Source organism: Terrapene carolina, unplaced genomic scaffold (genome assembly GCF_002925995.2).
Source record: "Terrapene carolina triunguis isolate 2854851 unplaced genomic scaffold, T_m_triunguis-2.0 Scaffold66, whole genome shotgun sequence".
Lineage (NCBI taxonomy): Eukaryota > Metazoa > Chordata > Testudines > Emydidae > Terrapene > Terrapene triunguis.
The window spans coordinates 21,446,259-21,466,008 of NW_020664417.1; the positions used below are offsets into that span (position 1 = coordinate 21,446,259).

Below are 19,750 nucleotides of genomic sequence, written 5' to 3' on the forward strand. Positions count from 1 at the left end.
CTGTTACTTTTTACAGATTCAGACTAACACGGCTACCCCTCTGATACTTAATAAATTTGAGGTCTTTAATATACTAACCTATAGGATAAGGATGCCCCAACATTATCAGAGTTACAAAGTTTAGATATTGACAGATGAGGCCAGACATCCTTAAGAATATTTGTGGTGGCTATCAAACCATAGAACAGGATTAACCACGGCCTAGACTGTAGAGATCTTTTGGAATGCCAGAGATAGGACAGAACCTTTGTGGACCACCACCTATCTCACCATCTTTGGCTCTCCACAAGGATGGTGTGCATATACTGTTGTTATGACGCTGCATTATGGCTGCCAACTTGTTTGAGTTGGAGTATTTGTATCTTTAATAATTGCGTTAACAGAACTATTGCAAAGTCAGAAGGTTTTTCCTAAGTTTGAGTGTTGCCACTGTGCACATTGGGGTTCCCAAATTAATAGTAATTCTTGTAACACTGGGCCTGATTTTAGGACTAGACACTACCAAATCTCAGATTGTTAATTGGGAATTTTTAGGTAATCAATATAACTAAAACATAATCAATAGAGAAGGCTACAAGAAACAGTCCTTGCCTCAAAGAGTTTACAATCCAAATAGACAAGACAAAGAGTAGATGGGGAAACAGAAGCAGAGAAGTCAAGTGACTTGCTCAAGGTCATGCAGTAGGTCAGTGACAGAGCATGGGGATAGAACTCAGGTTTTCTCAATTCCATTTCAGTGCCCTATCCACCAGACCACACTGCATCAAATATAAATAAGATATATTTACTGTGGTACAAAGAGATATAAATAGGAGATAATATTAAAAATGGAACATGCGGCCTACAAGAAAAAGCTTCCAGACTGAGCTACATAAGACTGTGAAATAGTGTCCCATGGAATGTGGTGAAAGACCACAACTTGAGACATTTGAAATTAAACTGGACATTATACAACAAGATGTACTTCAGGAAACTTGCCTGCATTGGTAAGCAAATTGCCTGGATAAATTTGGATATATCTTGAGCACCATCACCATCATACATAGATGCTGAATACATGATTTAAGAGACTCAGCGTGGCAGTCACAGTATGGAACATCTTCACTGTTCCTCCTTGGATAGAATTTTTATGTTTTTAACGGTCATTCTAGGTGCGTTTATGTGTTGGGGAAGTCTAGGGAGAGACTAAGGAAGAATCAGACACACTTTACATTCCTCCCTATTAAGAATACATCTCTTTGTAAAGGATTTCCATCACTGGAACTTACATCCTCATCTTCAGCTGAGGGAATGTCCTGTCCTGACAAATGAAAGTTTATCCCTGGGCTCTGTCAGACAGAATGTCCCCAAATGACTTAAGCATTCTCAGTGGATTGCGAAAGGAAAGATAGTGTCTAATGGGAGGAAGACGGAGGTTACCAAAAGCAAGGCCGAGGACCCTGACGTGCATTTGATGTTGGTTGGGAAGCACATATAGAGTCCAGTGTACCAATATGATGAGCTCTTCTTGACTTGTCCAACTCAGGAAGAAGCTACAGCAAGCGGGACTACTCTGAGCTTTTATGTGGCCTCGTCATTTAGCATCATGCAGAAAGAATTGAAGTAGTCCAGTACAGAGATGACAGAGACTAGGAAAACTGACTATGTCTTCATCCAAGAGGAAGAACTGCAGTCTCCTAGCTAACTAAAGATCTAAAAAAGCATTTCTCATCACTCGTATGGGCACACCAGTGAGTTTAGCAGAACTAAGACTGCACAAACATCTAGAAAGTGAGAAGCCAGATACCCTTGCTAGAGAAGCCATCATTGTTTCTGCCACTTCTTCTAAGTACTTCCCTCTTGCAATCAGCATAATCTCTGCCTTTCTTGGATAAAAGATTGGGTCAGCTATTTTTCATACACAGATTCATTGAGTGTCATGGTGACATTGTTATCTTCAGAGAATAAAATAAAAACTGGGTGTCATGACATATTGATGGTATTTAAATTCATGATTTCCCCAAGGGGTCTAATATAGATGCTGAAAACTAGAGGAATAAGTTCAACTCTCATGGGACTGCAAGTGTGAACATTTATGTGGAAGGATAGATGCCATCACAACTCTGTGGGAATCTAGCCAAAAAGGAAACAGAGCAAGCTCAACCCCACACACCAATGGGCCAGTAGTGCACTGTGACAAACTTTATCTAAGGCTTTTTATAGATTTAACAGTATTAGAATGGATATTTGTCCATTGTCTGGATGAGAGAGAGTCTAGTTTAATGAGCAGCATGATTTCCACATCATATGAAGTCTGATTTGGGTAGGCCAAGAATACTGGTGGAGTTCCGCTGCTAAAATTGGCTTGCCATGACTTTCTCAATAATTGGACCTTGAACAGATCATGTAGGAGTCTTTTTCTTTTCTAACTTCTGCATTTCTATGAACTGTAAAGCCAAGGACTGAATATACACCTATAGGTACTTTATCCTTTGACACTGCAAGGGCTGATCCCTCCAAAAGAAGATGGGGATGGAACTTGATTGGACAATCTGAGAAAATCTCTACAGTTTCTGGGGAGAGATGACTTCAGTTCCCATTGTTCTTAAATCAGATACCTCTCAACCTTTTTTCTACACAAAGTTAAAGATAATAAACACATTTTCAGAGACAGTCAGAGCTGATGAGAAGGGCCCTACCAAATTCATGGCCATGAAAAACACCTCATGAACTATGAAATCTGGTCTCTGACTGTGAAAACTGGTCTTTTGTGTGCTTTTACCCTATACTATACAGATTTCATGGGCAAGACCAGCATTTCTCAAATTGGTGGTCCTGACCCAAAAGGGAGTTGCAGGGAGGTCGCAAGGCTATTTTGGGGGGGGGGGGTCGCAGCATTGCGACCCTTACTTCTGCGCTGCCTTCAAGTTGGGCGGCCAGAAAGTGGCGGCTGTTGGTCAGGCGTCCAGCTCTGAAGGCAGTGCCCTGCCAGCAGTAGCACAGAAGACAATACCATACAATGCCACCTTTACTTCTGCGCTACTGCCTTCAGAGCTGGATGACTGGAGAGTGGTGGCTGCTGACTGAGGGCCCAGCTGCTCTCCAGCTGCCCAGCTCTGAAGGCAGCGCCACCGCCAGCAGCAGCGCATAAGTAAGGGTAGCAGTACTGCAATCCCCCTACAATAACCTCGTGACCCCCCCACAATGCCTTTTTGTGTCAAGACCCTACAATTACAACACAGTGAAATTTCAGATTTAAATAGCTGAAATCATGAAATTTATTATTTTTAAAATCCTATGACCGTGAAATTGACCAAAATGGGCCATGAACTTGGTAGGGCCCTACTGATGAGGTATATAAACTTCAAAATATCCTACTTCTCATTAGTTGGACACCCTCCTCTCAGAAAACTCTGAGAATTATGGAGGTGCCTGGGAACAACTTAATAGTCAGGATTGTATCCTAAAATCAGCTTAAAACTGGGCATGAATTCCTGCTTTTCTCTAAAAGCAGATGGCCAACTGGTGTGAAATTTCACATGAGGTAGTTTTATGCCCTTTGAATTTTCTGTGTCATTTTTGTTTGCTTTCTCTTCATACATTTTTAATAGGAAGTCTTTGAATTTGGGATCTGGCTGAAATATTTCCATGTCAGTCCTACTTTTCAATGCTGAAAGATTTATTTTAAAAACATTATCTACACAAAAATTTGTAGAGGTGTGAATTGGGAGTAGTACTGGTGTAGCGGGCAATTTAAAAAATTGGATGTAGGATCAGTTCTAGCTATTATTCATATTATCATTGAAAACGTATGGATTGTGCACCTAAACCTGACTGACTGGGCAAAAAAAAAACACAAACAAAGTGTCAGGAGCTACACTTTTCTGACAGATTCTATCTTACAATGGCAAAGGGTTCATACACAGCACCTCACACAAAATCTCCAGCTGGTTGCATTTCCAATCCCACACACATCCACCCTCAGTCACTATGACCCATCTCCACTTAACCATTTAGTAGAACAAACCAAGAAATTAATACACAAAAAGAGCGTCACTGTGAAGCAGTTAGATTTGTTACATATATAAGCATATGTCACACAGAGTTACCTAAGAAAGAAAGTGAACAGTGAAACCACCTAACCAGGGCCGGCTCTACTGTTTTTGCCGCCCCAAGCAGCGTGCCGAATTGCCGCCGCGGGCAGCTGAACATAGAAGCTGCCGCCAAATTGCCGCCGCGGCGGAAACGCACGTGCCGCCCTAATGGCACACGGACTGCCCCCGCCGTCCAGGGCGGCAATTCGGCACGCTGCTTGGGGTGGCAAAAACACACAGACTGCCGCCCCTTGCAGATTGTCGCCCCAAGCACCTGCTTGGAATGCTGGTGCCTGGAGTCGACCCTGCACCTAACAATACACGCTACTCCTCCACCCAGAAAGTACAGACTTCACTATTACTACTACTACCACCACCACCAGGCACCTTGTCCCAATCTGTGCCCCTCCCCCACCTTCTCCCTTCGCCTCCTATTCCCTCCCCTGCACAGGTCCAGCTCTTGTATCCTCTGCATTTGAATTAGGCAGCACTCTCCTCCATGTTGTCTGGTCCGAGGGAGGGTGGAAAGGGTGTCACTGACAGCACAGGGGAGAGTCATTCTACTCTCAGTTCAGGCATCTGGACCTAGTTGAGCCCACAGAAGCCCAGAGCTCAGGGAATGTGGTTCTGAGTCCCAGGCTGGAGCATACTCAGTGCAGACATAATCTTTGGGGAATTTAAATGATAAAATCTAAGGTGTGAAAGGTGATTTTTCAGAGGCTTATAATTAGGCCAAATATGGTGGATTTTCCTGGGGATGGCAAAAGGTCCCTGACACAACGTCCCTGTTCCAAAGGAAAGTGGCATTAAAACATTTCAAAGAAAAAGTCACCACATTTTTTTTAACATGGGCAAAACAACATTTTTTTCCTTGTCCTGTTCTTTGAAATGGCTCAATTATTTTGGCTGCAATTTTTCAAAAAAAATTCAACCAGAGGCAGACACCCAGCATGGAAAATTTCAGCCCAAAGGATTAAAGTTTGGCAAAGTTATAAGGAACAGAAAACAAAGACTAATAATGGGAAGTGTGAGGCAACTTAGTAAGTGGTACTACCAGCCTTGCCTATAAAAAAATAAAATAAAATAAAAAAAAAAGTTTGCAGGGTTGTTGTAGCTGTGGTGGTCCCAGGAGATCAGAGAGACAAAGTGGGTGACGTAGTTTATTTTATCGGACCAACTTCTGTTGGTGAGAGACACAAGCTTGTGGGCTATACTGAGCTCTTCTTCAAGTCTGCTGTTATAATATATAATACAGTGCAGTATGTGTTAACAGCTTTCACAAAAGCTAAAAACAGTATTTTACCTTTATATCAGACGTGTCACGCTGGCTGTTGCGCCATGCTCTTGAAATTGACGAAAAAGTTCTATCTGCATGGTCAAACTTCCCGCCTTGTACATGTAGGAAAAATGTTGTAAAGGGCTCCTATGAAAGAAAAAAAAATGAATACTTTTTGAAAGAAATGTGATAAAAATGGCAATTACCATGTCTGAAGTTTATGGTTACTCTTACTTCATTTCCTGGTGCATAAGTGGTTAATTGGGACAGGTTATTTCTGCTACCCACCTGATGAATAATTCAGGCATAGCTGTTTTTGTGTATGAGTAACCCTTAATTCTACTCTGCTGTGCTCACTGTAAATTAAGACAAATAAAAGCTTGTAAAAATGGAAGGGAAATATTTACAGATCAGTTGTGACATGAATTGCTTTTAAACACATTTAGAAGAAAAAGCTGAATATATTTTATATCTAAGGGTTTGTGTGGTTTTTTTTGTTTGTTTGTTTATTTAAATAATTGCATGGCTTAATCAGCTAAGATTTTTTCTTTTCTTCAAGTTTATCTATTAATGCAAATAAATATTTTAATACTTAATGTAACTTTACCAATGTTATGCTTCAATATGTAATTTATGATTTAGAAAAGAAAAATGTTTGAAAGATTTAAAAGCCTCCTCTTAGTTAAAGAACACTTAAGCACATATTAGTGGGTAATTGCTTGAAATTAGCTAAGCACTATAAATTACTTCAAGGATTTATGTATGCTTGTACCATTCTAACAAGCTTTAATTAATGATGTGCTGCTAATGCTTTCCCAAAGAAATTACTTTCTAGAAGATAAATCACCTTTCAATTTTACAGAAACATGCACTGTTTAACCAATATATTATCAATACGTTGCATCCGCAATGTTACCTGCATATATATTGCAACATCATTTAAAACAAATATGACAATGTACAATCTTAGGAGCATCTTAAGACATCTTATTTTAACTTTTAGGGATGAAAATTAAATACATTCATAAGAATTTACAATTTTTCAGAGTACATCCCAATGAAAAAAATCATGTGAGGAAGAGAAGTTAAGCCTATTTAATGTAATACAATGAGGTCTACTTGAAAAGCCTATTTTAAAGGAAAAAGAGCTTTTTATATCGATTTGAGAAGGCTACCCCATAAAAATTAAAACACGATGTTCAGAGTTTGGAACAGATTTTATCCTTGGAAACTGAAACAAGTTGCTGATAATCAATTACTTCAAAATCTCAATTGCCTTATATTCTGTTTGGTTTTAATTTACTCATGGTTTCTGATTATTTGTTGCTTTATTATTTAAAAGTAAATGTATTTTTAAGGACTGTACTTACAATTCTCAACAACCAAGTGAGTGCAAAACTTGCAGTTGAGTAATGAGTGCCATAGTGAAACTTTGGAACTTGATCATCTTCCCATGATTCATATCGCTCTGCGAAGAATGCTGCTCTCTTTGGGTTTAGAGCACCAATAGGCTAAAACAAAGGAGACAATCACCACATCATAATCATAACCAGTTTTCAGTGTTTTTGCAAACAGAATTATTAGCATGCATGCAAATATGCTGTCTAGGTTATTTTTTTTTCTTGCAAAAGCAGACAGAGTTGGTATGTGGGTGAAGACAGATGTGGATCTCAAACTTGGATAACATGTACACACAGGTGATGGAAGAAGCTGTTACGTTCCACCAGTACAGTCTAATTTCGATTGAACACTGATCATCATTAAGAAGCATTTCACAGCAGACAGTATTACATGAAGTGGGTCCTAGCTGTGTGGTGTTTTGTAGACTATTGAATGAGTTGTGAGCAACAGTTAAAAACATGGGTTTGGACCTTGATGTCAGGCTGACCAACAGTGGAAGGGAATGTCAACAGTGTGGCTGGAATGTTGATATTAGTACTAGTGTTTGATTTTTTGTTTGGTTTCTTGCTGTTGGTGCTGGGGTTTTTTTTGTTTTTTTTTATGATAACCAATCCCAAGAGAAATTATACCTAAAGAATAAGATATGTCTGCATGTAATGCAGGAAAATGAGAAAGAATTAATGAGAGAAATTAGTGAATCAGACAAATTATATCAGAAAGTATTGATACCAAAAATCAAACTGAGTTAATTAAATATGCAAAATTACCAAAAAGACTTATCACATTTTTATAAACATTGCTAAACTGGGATTTAATTAATGCAAAATACAAAGTTTTGGTATACATGCCATATGTTTTTTCAATAGGATTATTCCTATATCAGGATTCGGTGGTCTTTTAATAGTTTCATATGTATAATACTTTAAGAGGTCTGAAATATTTTGGTACATATGGGCAATATTTGATACAGTTCTATAATACGTACAGAGATTGATATAGAATAGTGTTTTCTTATACCATTAAATTAAATGATGCACATATAAACAGATTATAGAAGTGCCTGGTTATAACTAAAGAATACACCTGCAGAAAAAATATTTTCACATTTATCATCTTACTAAAATAAAATTAACAGATATACTTAACAATATATACAAGATGAGACAAACATTCAAGGTAAAGCTTCTAAGCAAAAGTGACAATCAATAATCCAGCTCTGAGTCAATGAAAACAAAGGTATCCTTTGGTCATATGTAAAAAATAATTTAGAATCTAAGTAAAAAAATAATGTCCATTGCTGTATTTATAATTTTGGAAATATTTGTATTATCTGATTACTACTATCAAAGTATGTTTACTTGCAGATGGCATCTGATACACTATAGCAACTGCAAGTAGTTTATCTTCTAGATAACAGATCAAACGAGGATTTAAGATCTAATCTTACTTAAAGCAGTTTTCACATTGCAATTGGATAAAGAAAACATCTTAGGTTGATTACCATTTTTGCAGTTCACTAATTTGAAATGTAACCCTTTTAAAGGAGTGATTGCAGTAGAATAGGATTTTATCTGATTTAGCAAATGTGTTCCAGGGAAGAATGAAACTGACTCCAAGAACTATCTTTTTTGTTACAGAACCATTTTGGAATCTCCATCTGTACAGATTTTCCCTAAAGACTCAGCTATGCTGGAGGGGAAAAAAGGAGAAATAAGATCATTTGTAAAAAAAACCTGTATGAATTAAAAATAGAATCAGTACTGTATCTGTATAGTACTGTAGCATTTTAAGTATTCACTTAATTTGCTCCTATTTTTATTACCCTGCAAATGAGTATACCCCAAATCAATAGTTATAGAATTACATTCCTTGAATATAAAGCTAAAACCAATTAGGATTGATTTCATTCTCTTTTGAAAAAATGGTATCATGCAGAGATCCATACAGCTAAAATCCACAGTATTGATTCTCACTATTATTGTTACAGTTGGTTTCTTAAGCCTGCAACAGGACAACCATCAAGACATGCCACATTTATTTTCAAGCAAATAAAAAAAAAAAAAAACCCCCAAAACGACAGAAAGCTTAGGAGGAAAAAACAAAAACAAAAAAAAACCAACGAACCACAGAGCTGTGCACTGACAATGATACACTATCAGCTTACTCAGAGAAGTTACAGTGGGAATACACACATTGAATTATACATTACACGAATGCACTGATTTATTGTGGTAATAACATCCACCTCATTAAAAGATTCTGCTTTGCTGCAGTCGGAGAGCTACATATTGTTTACTGCTATAAATTAATGGCAGTGCACAAAACACTGTGGAACCCCTCTAACAATAGATCTGTAATGACAGTGCTGTATATCACAGCTTCCTCAGCAGCTTCATAATAAAATGGAGACAATGTATTGGTCTAATACATTCTACCATGCTGGCCCATATTTTTCTGACAACTGATTTAGCAGACGAGGTGATTCAACAATGCTATAAAGTGCTGTAAACCGTTAACTAAGCTTGAGCCATACTGAAAATCATTGTATAGTGGCTATTCAAAAATCCTTCCCAAAGCTGAATTTGATTAAAAACGTTAATCCAAATTTCTTAGTAATGCATATATTTGGAAATAAATAGGTAACCGTTGTTAACTACTGAGGTTGGGGATGAGGGCTGATTCTTCTACCTGATGGCAAAGAGAGGTAATCCACACGATGCTATGTAAATGTATTTATAGAAACGATGGGAGCAGAGTTGGCTCACTAGCCAACATGGTTTCCCTCTGGCTACAAATCGGAGAAAAATGACAAACTGAAAGCTATAGCCTTCATCCTCAGTAATTCCATTCTTTGTTGCTGCAATGGATGGAATGGAAGAAGTAGATCTTAATCTGTAGATTAAATGATCAGATACTCCTATTCGTGTATGAGGAGAAGCAAAAATATGGTAAGTAAGTTTTTGTTTTGCTTATTTTAAAAGCTAATGATCTTGTCCTCAGCCAGAGGTACATACAAAAGCTACATATATGAAGGAACATGGAGATTCCAATCTTTCCAGGAATATTAAACTTTTAAAGTGTTCTTGGTGTAGCAGTATTTTTTTAAACATACTTTTTGGTCTAGAATTGAAGATAGCAAATCCCAGTCTTTGGACCACTTTAAATTTCCTTCCTTTAAAACAGACTAAAGCAGATTTGGACTGTTGAAAAACAATCAATTACAATGTGCTGATATTTGGTGGTTTTGCTAATTTAAAATATGCCTTGGCACTATGGTGTGTTGCTGTATTCATTAGTTATGAATATTCTGTTGATTTTACTGCTTTACATGCTGTACTTACAAGAGCAGTTGCACATCTTGCCTGCATTTTCAGGTACAGAAGCCCTGTCTCAGAGTCAAAGACCATTGTCAGAATGCCATTTGTACACTTCTCTCGTCTAGACAAATATAAGACTTTTCACAGTGTCTATCACATAAGCACACATTCTAGAGTACAACAAAGAAAAATAATAGAATACATTCACTTTGGAGAACGAACTGTTGAAGCCCTATTTAAACAGATTTAAGGTTTACAAGGAAAGAACTGTGGTATGCCTAGTGAAGGTATGTACTTGCTTTCATCCCTGTTTACTTCATTTTGATTTTTAGCTAGCCTTATTTTAAGGATGCCATCTTTTGAGGTCATCTTTACATTATTTTTATAACTGGATTCCTTTGTATATCGAAATGTAAGCTTTTTCCTTATTACAGAAATAACACTTTTTGTTTCACTGACTGTACACCTTTTTTCAGAGGCAAAATTTGGAGGATTTGTGATCATGAATCTGGTCTTTTGTCTTGGTTACCTAAAATCCACAAAGGATTTGAAAGGACAATGAGATGACATTTAGAGGCAAGAGTATTAATTATTGTAGATAAGAGGTGATTATAGTGTTTTAACAGTCTCTTTGCCTCCCTGGTTCTTGGAGAAGTATTCCCAGAAACTGACTTTTGGAAACCAATGGGGTCCATGAATTCCCAGGAAGAGGGAGGACAACAGTAATTCAATGGTCAGTAATGTAGTACAGGGTTTTTAGACCAGTGAAAAGGTGTTATTATTCATAGGACTACATATTTCTGCTTTTCTTCATCATGAACAAGAATCATATCAGGTGCACCCCCTTGCGGGCCCTCTGAACTGGAGCTTTTTTCTGATCTATTCCACTAATAGTTTCTCTAGTTCTTCTGTTATTTGGCTGACTACCTGTTATTCATGTTGAAACTATCCTTTTCACTTATTTCTGCTCTTGATGACTCCATCTGTTATGTCAGAACCCTCTAACAAGCACTGTCTGCCTCATTTTATATATTTTGGATGGTTGTGAAGATTTTATTTCTTGTAATACATTTCTGTAGTACCAGCTGGAAAACTTTTTGGTCCCCTCATAATGCTTTCTCTGTCTGTAAGTACTATCATTGTCCTTGAAGCTAAACATTTGTCACCCCATTACAACTGTGTCCTCGAAGTCTTGTAACTCCTGTTTTCCTTAAGAGTATTCTAAAGAACATTTTCTTGTCTTCCTGTTTTTCTTAATCTCAGCATCTGATTTTCATTAATAATTTTCAGTCACTGCTTACTTGTTTGTTACTTCCTACATTGGTTCCATGGGCGTACTCAATGTCATAACCTATTAGGTTTTCGTTTTCTTTATTGAAGATTTTAGAATCACTCCTACAGATTATACAACTTCTAATGAATAAGCTTTTTCTAAGAATATTTGGCCTATATTCTTACTGGTCAGTTTGAGCCTCTCTCCCATTTCACACTTATTCTGAGTTTGCAAAATGGCATGAAACATCATGAATGGCAGGGGGGCAAGGACAACGGAGACAGAAAGGGCCATAACTTTATCAACATACTCAAAAATGTAACAAAGGATAATTCTTGAAAGGAAAAGACTCATTTCTGCTTTGCAGACCTCTTTGGCCCCAGACAGACCCACCACAGAACCTGTCATAGGTGATGGGGATTAAATAATTATGGCCCTTCCTTATGGGGGGCATCCCCCGCTACTAAAGGATTATTGTCTCCACCCACTCAAACCTTTGACCCACAATGTGCTCCTGCTATAATGGCTAGGATGTTTTAGCCTCTAAGTGTATTGTTTCTCAGGATATAAGCTGCCAAAGTTGTATCTGAATTGAAGTGGCAGGAAAAAAAATATGAAGACAGTAAGCACAACAACATACGGTTCTTTTAAAGATCTGATATCTTATTACATACTTTGGCTAGAAATACTTTGGCAGTATTAAAAAATATACAGTAATAAAAAAATTAAACAGCATTTAAAAAAATAAAATCTGATCCTGAACTTGCTTCTCCTCTTGATTTTTTATCTTTTTCTGTCTGATCCTACCCACTATCTGAAGTTTTGTAAATCTAATTGTTTGCACTGTTGAGTTATGCTTCTCAGCATATTTGCCAAGTACGATCTTTGTTCTTCCTAGGATTTATCTTCAAGACCACTTACCTGGTTTTCATTATTGAGATTTTTCAATAACTTGTGCTTGGTCAAACACAAATCTTCAGGAAAAGTATCCAGTCTTGATTTGAACACATCATAGAATCATAGAAGATTAGGGTTGGAAAAGACCTCAGGAGGTCATCTAGTCCAACCCCCTGCTCAAAGCAGGACCAACACCAACTAAATCATCCCAGCCAGGGTTTTGTCAAGCCAGGCCTTAAAAACCTCTAAGGAAGGAGATTTCACCACCTCCCTAGGTAACCTATTCCAGTGCTTCACCACCCTCCTAGTGAAATAGTGTTTCCTAATATCCAACCTAGTCCTCCCCCACTGCAACTTGAGACCATTGCTCCTTGTTCTGTCATCTGCCACCACTGACAACAGCCGAGCTCCATCCTCCTTGGAACCCCCCTTCAGATAGTTGAAGGCTGCTATCAAATCCCCGCTCACTTTTCTCTTCTCCAGACTAAACAAGCCCAGTTCCCTCAGCCTCTCCTCGTAAGTCATGTGCCCCAACCCCCTGATCATTTTCATGCCCTCCGCTGGACTCTCTCCAATTTGTCCACATCCTTTCTGTAGTGGGGGGCCCAAAACTGGACGCAATACTCCAGATGTGGCCTCCCCAGTGCTGAATAGAGGGGAATAATCACTTCCCTTGATCTGCATCAAGAAATGGAGAATTCACACTTCCCTTGGTAGTTTGTTCCAGTGGTTAATCATCCTCCCTGTTAAAAATGTGTGCCTCATTTCCCATTTGAACTTGACAGGCTTCAGCTTCCAGCCATTGGTTCTTGTTATGCCTTTCTCTGTTAAATTAAAGAGCCCTTTAGTATCCAGTATTTTCTCCCATTATGGTATTTATACACTGTGATCAAGTCACCTCTCAATCTTCTTTTTCATAAACTAAACAGATTGAGCTCTTTAAGTCTCTCATTGTAAGAAACGTTCCCTAGCCCTTGAGTCACTTTCGTGGTTCTTTTCTGCATTCATCCTAATTTTTCAACATCTTTTTTTAAATGTAGATACCGGAACAGTGCACAGTATTCTAGTATTTGCCTCACCAATGTGGTATACATAGGTAAGATCACCTCTATTCCTATTCACTACTCCCCTATTTAAACATTGAAGGATTGCATTAGCCCTTTTTGTCACAGCATCACACTGGAAGCTCATCTTTAGTTGCTTGTCTCTTATAACTCTTAAATCCTTTTCAGAGTCGCTGCATTTCAAGACACAGGCCTGGTCTACACTATGACTTTAATTTGGATTTAGCAGCATTAAATCGAATTAACCCTGCACCCGTCCACACAACGAAGCCATTTATTTCGAAATAAAGGGCTCAAAATCGATTTCTGTACTCCACCCCGACGAGCGGAGTAGCGCCAAAATTGATATTGTCATTTCGAATTAGGGTTAGCGAGGCTGCAATTCGATGGTATTGGCCTCCGGGAGCTATCCCACAGTGCACCATTGTGACCGCTCTGGACAGCAATCTGAACTCGGATGCACTGGCCAGGTAGACAGGAAAAGCCCTGCGAACATTTGAATTTCATTTCCTGTTTGCCCAGCGTGGAGAGCACAGGTGACCACAGATAGCTCATCAGCACAGGTAACCATGCAGGCCGATAATCGAAAAAGAGCACCAGCATGGACTGTACGGGAGGTACTGGATCTGATCGCTATATGGGGAGAGGATTCAGTGCTAGCAAAACTTCGTTCGAAAAGACGAAATGCCAAAACTTTTGAAAAAATCTCCAAAGGCATGATGGAGAGAGGCCACAATAGGGACTCAGATCAGTGCTGCGTGAAAGTCAAGGAGCTCAGACAAGCCTATCAAAAAACAAAGGAGGCAAACGGTCGCTCCGGGTCAGAGCCGCAGACATGCCGCTTCTACGCCGAGCTGCATGCAGTTCTAGGGGGGGCTGCCACCACTACCCCACCTCTGACCGTGGATTCCGAGGCGGGGATAATCTCATCAGCTACACCTGAGGATTCTGCGGATGGGGAAGAGGAGGAGAAGGACGAGCTTGCGGAGAGCACACAGCACTCCGTTCTCCCCAACAGCCAGGATCTTTTTCTCAGCCTGACTGAAGTACCCTCCCAACCCAGTATCCAAGACCACGACCCCATGGAAGGGACCTCAGGTGAGTTTACCTTTTAAAATATAAAACTTGTTTTAAAAGCAAGCATTTTTTAATGATTACTTTGCCCTGAGGACTTGGGATGCATTCGCGGCCAGTACAGCTACTGGAAAAGTCTTAACGTGTCTGGGGATGGAGCGGAAATCCTCCAGGGACATCTCCATGAAGCTCTCCTGGAGGTACTCCAAAAGCCTTGCCACAAGGTTTCTGGGCAGGGCAGCCTTATTCCGTCCTCCATGGTAGGACACTTGACCGCACCATGCTTGCAGCAAGTAATCTGGTATCATTGCATGACAAAGCCTGGCAGCGTATGGTCCCAGTGTTTGCTGGCATTCAAGCAACATCCGTTCTTTATCTCGCTGTGTAATCCTCAGGAGAGTGATATCGCTCATGGTAACCTGGTTGAAATACGGGAATTTAATTAAGGGGACAGAGGTGGCCGTTCCTACTGGGCTGTTTGCCTGTGGCTGAAAAGAAATCCTTCCCTGCAGTTAGCCAAGCGCAAGGGGGGGGGGGGGGGGGAAATTGGCCCAGAGCTTTTCGCGTTTGGCTAGCCGGGATCTTCCGTGATACCAGCCACGCGGTGGGGGGAGGGGTAAAGCGATCATCCCAGAGAATTCATGGCGGGGTGGGGGGTGTTAGTTTGGTTCCTGCAGGGATCTTCCCTGATACCAGCCACGCGGTGGGGGGAGGGATAAAGCGATCATCCAGAGAATTGGATGCGGGGGGGGTTAGTTTGTTTTCTGCTGCTGAAGGTTAACAGGAAAACCGCAGCACTCAACGGGCTTTGCTTGGTATGTGGGAAAGGAGAGCACAGAAGCCGAAAGACAATGGCTTACCATGGCCACATGCAAGCCGAATTCTGTTGCCCGGACCTGCGTCTGTGTTCTCTAGCAGCAAAGCCACAGGCACTCAATATTAAGAGGCAAAATGCGACCTTGCACAGAAATCACATGTGCTATGAAATGTGAATAGTGTTGGTCACCGTGAAAGAGTATAAGCATTGTTCTGCAAAATGTATCTTTTAAAAAAATTCTCTCCTTTTTTCCCTCCCTCCAGCAGCTGCAAATTCTTCAAGCCTCCCTCCTCCGTCCCTAAGGCTATCTCAGATAAGGCGTCGGAAAAATAAGATGCGAGATGATATGTTCGCAGAAATCATGGAATCCACCCGCAGTGAAAGAGCTCATCTGAATGAGTGGAAGGACACGGTTTCAAAGTATAGGAAAGAAGCCAGTGAACGTGAGGACAGGAGGGACACTCGAGATGAGAGGTGGCGGCAGGAAGATCAGAGGAGGCAGGATGCAATGCTGGGTCTGCTGCGTGAGCAAACAGACATGCTCCGGCATCTGATGGAGCATCAGGAACAGCAGCAGGATAACAGAGTGCCGCTACAGCCCCTGTATAACTCCCCTCCCCCCTCACCATGCTCCATAGCCTCCTCACCCAGACGTGTAAGAACGCGGGGGAGGCTCCGTACACCCTCCCATTCCACCACAGTGGACAGCCCAAGCAAAAGGCTGTCATTTTTTTAACCTTTTTTTAGTGGCCTTTACCTTCCTTATCGATCCTCCTCCCAAACCCCACCCGGATTCCCTCCCTCTTTTTATAATCAATTAATAAAGAATAAATGATTTTTAAATGATAGTGACTTTATTTCCTTTGAAAGCAAGCTGGGGGAAGGGGGAGGGTGGGTTCCTTACAGAGAATGAGTCAATAAAGGGGGCGGGTTTTCATCAAGGAGAAACAAACAGAAATTTCACACTGTAGCCTGGCCAGTCATGAAACTGGTTTTCAAAGCTTCCTGGTGTGCTCTTCTAATCGCCCTGGTGTCTGGCTGCGCGTAATCAGCAGCCAGGCGATTTGCCTCAGCCTCCCACCCAGCCATAAACATCTTCCCCTTACTTTCACAGAGATTGTGGAGCACACAGCAAGCAGAAATAACAATGGGGATATTGGTTTGGCTGAGGTCTGACCGAGTCAGTAACGATCGCCAGCGACCTTTTAAATGGCCAAATGCACATTCTACCACCATTCTGTACTTGCTCAGCCTGTAGTTGAACAGCTCCTGACTACTGTCCAGGCTGCCTGTGTATGGCTTCATGAGCCATGGCATTAAGGGGTAGGCTGGGTCCTCAAGAATAACTACTGGCATTTCAACATCCCTAACGGTTATTTTCTGGTCCGGGAAGTAAGTCCCTTGCTGCAGCCGTTTAAACAGAGTAGTGTTCCTGAACACACGAGCATCATGAACCCTTCCCGGCCAGCCCACATTGATGTTGGTGAAACGTCCCTTGTGATCCACAAGTGCTTGCAGCACCATTGAAAAGTACCCCTTGCGGTTTATGTACTGGGTACCCTGGTGCTCCGGTGCCAAGATAGGGATATGGGTTCCATCTATCGCCCCACCACAGTTAGGGAATCCCATTGCAGCAAAGCCATCCACTATGACCTGCACATTTCCCAGAGTCACTACCTTTCGTAGCAGCAGCTCAGTGATTGCTTTGGCTACTTGCATCACAGCAGCCCCCACAGTAGATTTGCCCACTCCAAATTGATTCCCAACTGACCCGTAGCTGTCTGGCGTTGCAAGCTTCCACAGGGCTATCGCCACTCGCTTCTCAACTGTGAGGGCTGCTCTCATCTTGGTATTCTGGCGTTACAGGGCAGGGGACAGCAAGTCACAAAGTTCCATGAAAGTGCCCTTACGCATGCGAAAGTTTCGCAGCCACTGGGAATCGTCCCACACGTGCAACACTATGCGGTCCCACCAGTCTGTGCTTGTTTCCCGGGCCCAGAATCAGCGTTCCATGGATAGAACCTGCCCCATTAACAACATGATCTCCAAAGCACCGGGGCCCGCGGTTTAAGAGAATTCTGTGTCCATGTCCATGTCCTCATCACGCTTGTCGCTGCGCTGCCGTCGCCGCCACCGCCTCGCCTCGTTTTTCTGGTCCTGGTTCAGCATAAACTGCACGAAAACGCGCAAGGTGTTTACAATGTTCATGACTGCTGTCCTGAGCTGAGCGGGCTCCATGCTTGCCATGGTATGGAGTCTGCAGTGTTCACCCAGGAAAAAAGGCGCGAAATGGTTATCTGCCGTCCGTTGCTTTCATGGAGGGAGGGGTGAGGCTGTACCCAGAACCACCTGCGACAATGTTTTTTGCCCCATCAGGCACTGGGATCTCAACCCAGAATTCCAATGGGCAGGGGAGACTGCGGGAACTATGGGATAGCTATGGGATAGCTACCCACAGTGCAACGCTCCAGAAATCGATGCTAGCCCCGGTACATGGACGCACACCGCCGAATTAATGTGCTTAGTGTGGCCGCATACATTCGACTTTATACAATCTGTTTCCCAAATTCGAATTATATAAATTCGGATTAATCCTGTAGTGTAGACATACCCACAGTCCCCCCATTCTGTAGGTATAGCCTACATTCCTTACCCCTGCATGTAAAACTGTGTTTTAATACAGCCAAATGCATTTTGTTTGAATGGGCCAGCTTACCAATCACTCCAGACTAGTCTCTGACTGCCCTGTTTTCATCCTTATTTACCATTCTGACAATCTTTGTCATCCACAAATTTTATCAGCAGTGATTTCATATTTAGTTCTTATTATTCTATACGGTCTGATTCACAGTGGCTGTGAATACTTCTAATTTATATTTTAAGCCCTAGAGCAGGCTGGCAGTGCTTAATAGCAGTGTCTTCTAATGCACTGACTTGATTTTGGGTGCACTAAAATGACCGGCATAAGTACAGAGCAAATCCTTAAAGCATAGTAACTCCGCAGTTAAAACACAGTCTATACTAAGATCCTGTATAGATATTCAGGGTTTTATTTGTTAAGTCACCTTTGGATCAGGTGCAAAAACCTTGCACTTAGTTCTCAGATATTAAAGTGTCGAAGTCATGCTGATAAGGCAAACAGAGAGTGAGCATTTCTTGGGTTCAAAGGAAATTAGGGAGCTATTACACATGAGTTCATACCTTTGGAACATTCAAGCTCAGGGGAAGCTTTGGCTGAGGTTCATGTTGCAGTATCGGAGGACATTTTGTTTTTTTTCCCCTATTACTAATATAAGCTAAGCGCCAAAAAAGGGTTTGGACACTTAAAATGTTGTCAATAGGACTATAATGGAAATGAAAACCTCATTGTCCTGGCCTTGCAGGAAGAAAGACAAGATGGGTGTGGTTTCATTAGGCCACAACATTATGAATGTCCAATTCTGGTTTGTCAGGGAACGGGCTCCCCAGTACCTTCTCTGGACATCAGCAACTTGCTATATTGTGACAACTTGAACCTTACCTACTGACCTACCCCACTGGGTAGGTCAATAACTAATCAAAAACTTGATTAGCACAATGCTCACAGCAAAATAAAAAAACCCAGTCCAATGCTAATCCTAGGGATGACAGCTGCTAACCCAGGCATGAGAGCGGGTTCAGGCCAGAGGGATATAGCATATATACTTTCCCTAGGATGTTCAGAAGCCAGTGGCACACCTGAGTCTCGCCGGTTCGCCCACCAGCTCAGGTGACGTTTCTCCCTCCCCTGACCACCTCTTCCCCAACCCGGAGGGTGGAGGGACCCTTAAAGGAGCCATAACCCCTTTTTCCTGTCAGTCCAGACAAAGACCCCATGTCTTGAGGCTGGGGGAGGTGGGTGGGACACTTTGCATTTAAAAGTAACAGCAAGTTTGCTATAGACAACTGCACGTGGTTGGCTTTTGTGTCTGGGTGTATCCACAAATTTGCTTACACAGGAAGAAGACAGGTTATTTCAGTGACCATGTACGTGACATAGTACCTTTTCTTCCCCTCTTCTCTTTACCTGAATAGCATTATTATGGTGTGTTTTGTTAAAGGTCATATTCAGATCATAATTTAGTTACATAGTACTATAATCAGTTTAGAGGACTCCAATCTTAGGACATTAGTTCCATCATCTGTTAGGGAGCTAGTAGGGATGTTGGGTTTGAATAACTCTAGGATTCTCTGTTGGAATTGTCCCATGATTAGCATAACAAGTGAGTGTACTCAAATTATTTTACCTCAGAGTGTGGCTCTCTTGCAATTGTGCTGCCTCCTTTGCAAATCACTGGAGATGATGTATCTTTAACATCTGACACCAATCAAGTGAGTATCCATTTGACACTTGTTCACATTCCATCTACTTAAACTTCTTCCCCTGTGACACAGGCATATCATTATGCACATGATCACCGGTATAACAGATGGTTTTGAATAAAGGTATCTCAAAGAATTATGTGGTATCTAGTATTGCAGTCCAACAAACAGTGTGTGTGTGTGTGTGTGTGTGTGTGTGTGTGTGTGTGTGTGTGTG

General features: G+C 41.2%; 1 protein-coding gene across 1 annotated transcript in view; it reads right to left on the reverse strand.

The window, feature by feature from the left end:
* The window catches only part of LRBA (LPS responsive beige-like anchor protein), a 558,096-nt gene that overhangs the window by 145,848 nt on the left and 392,498 nt on the right, over positions 1-19,750 (reverse strand). Inside the window, exons 45-46 of the mRNA XM_024207579.3 lie at positions 6,720-6,860; positions 5,377-5,496 (exon numbers count right to left, since the gene is read on the reverse strand). Of these exons, the coding sequence (XP_024063347.2) occupies positions 5,377-5,496; positions 6,720-6,860 (261 nt within the window). The remainder of the gene's footprint in view (positions 1-5,376; positions 5,497-6,719; positions 6,861-19,750) is intronic.